This window comes from Penaeus monodon, chromosome 24, assembly GCF_015228065.2.
Source record: "Penaeus monodon isolate SGIC_2016 chromosome 24, NSTDA_Pmon_1, whole genome shotgun sequence".
Taxonomy (NCBI): Eukaryota; Metazoa; Arthropoda; class Malacostraca; order Decapoda; family Penaeidae; genus Penaeus; species Penaeus monodon.
Genome location: NC_051409.1, coordinates 14,481,667 through 14,482,053, shown reverse-complemented (window position 1 = coordinate 14,482,053; position 387 = coordinate 14,481,667). Strand labels below are relative to the sequence as shown.

The following is a 387-nucleotide window of genomic DNA, read 5'->3' as shown; positions in this document are numbered from 1 at the left end:
CGCGTGTGTATATGTGCGCGCGTGTGTGCAGAGAGCGGGAGGTACTCACCAGTCCGTCGCAGATGTTGAGCGCCACAGCCGAGTCCGCGGCTCCGAGGACGACGCCCGTGTGGAAGCAGCGGGCGTGGGAGGTGGGCGGCACCACCCTCGCTTCGCGGACGCCCTCCTTGCGAAGCAGCATGGAGGGCGCAATAAAGCCGGAGTCCGGCCACACCCGAATAGCCCAAGCCCGCCCCCACGCCTCCCACCTGTATACCCGCCCGCCCTCGCCGCGCCCGCCGCCGCCTTCCACGGGCGCGCTGTCGGCCGCGGGCGTCACGTACGCCAGCTCCGCCTCCCCGCTCGACCTCCTCACTGCGGGGCAAGAAAGGGCCGGCTTAGGAGGGA

At 71.1% G+C, this 387-nt stretch overlaps 1 protein-coding gene across 1 annotated transcript in view; it reads right to left on the bottom strand.

The window, feature by feature from the left end:
• LOC119588871 (A disintegrin and metalloproteinase with thrombospondin motifs 1-like) overlaps nt 1-387 on the bottom strand; it is a 17,883-nt gene that overhangs the window by 1,722 nt on the left and 15,774 nt on the right. Inside the window, exon 2 of the mRNA XM_037937510.1 lies at nt 50-354. Coding sequence (XP_037793438.1) covers nt 50-354 — 305 coding nt within the window. The remainder of the gene's footprint in view (nt 1-49; nt 355-387) is intronic.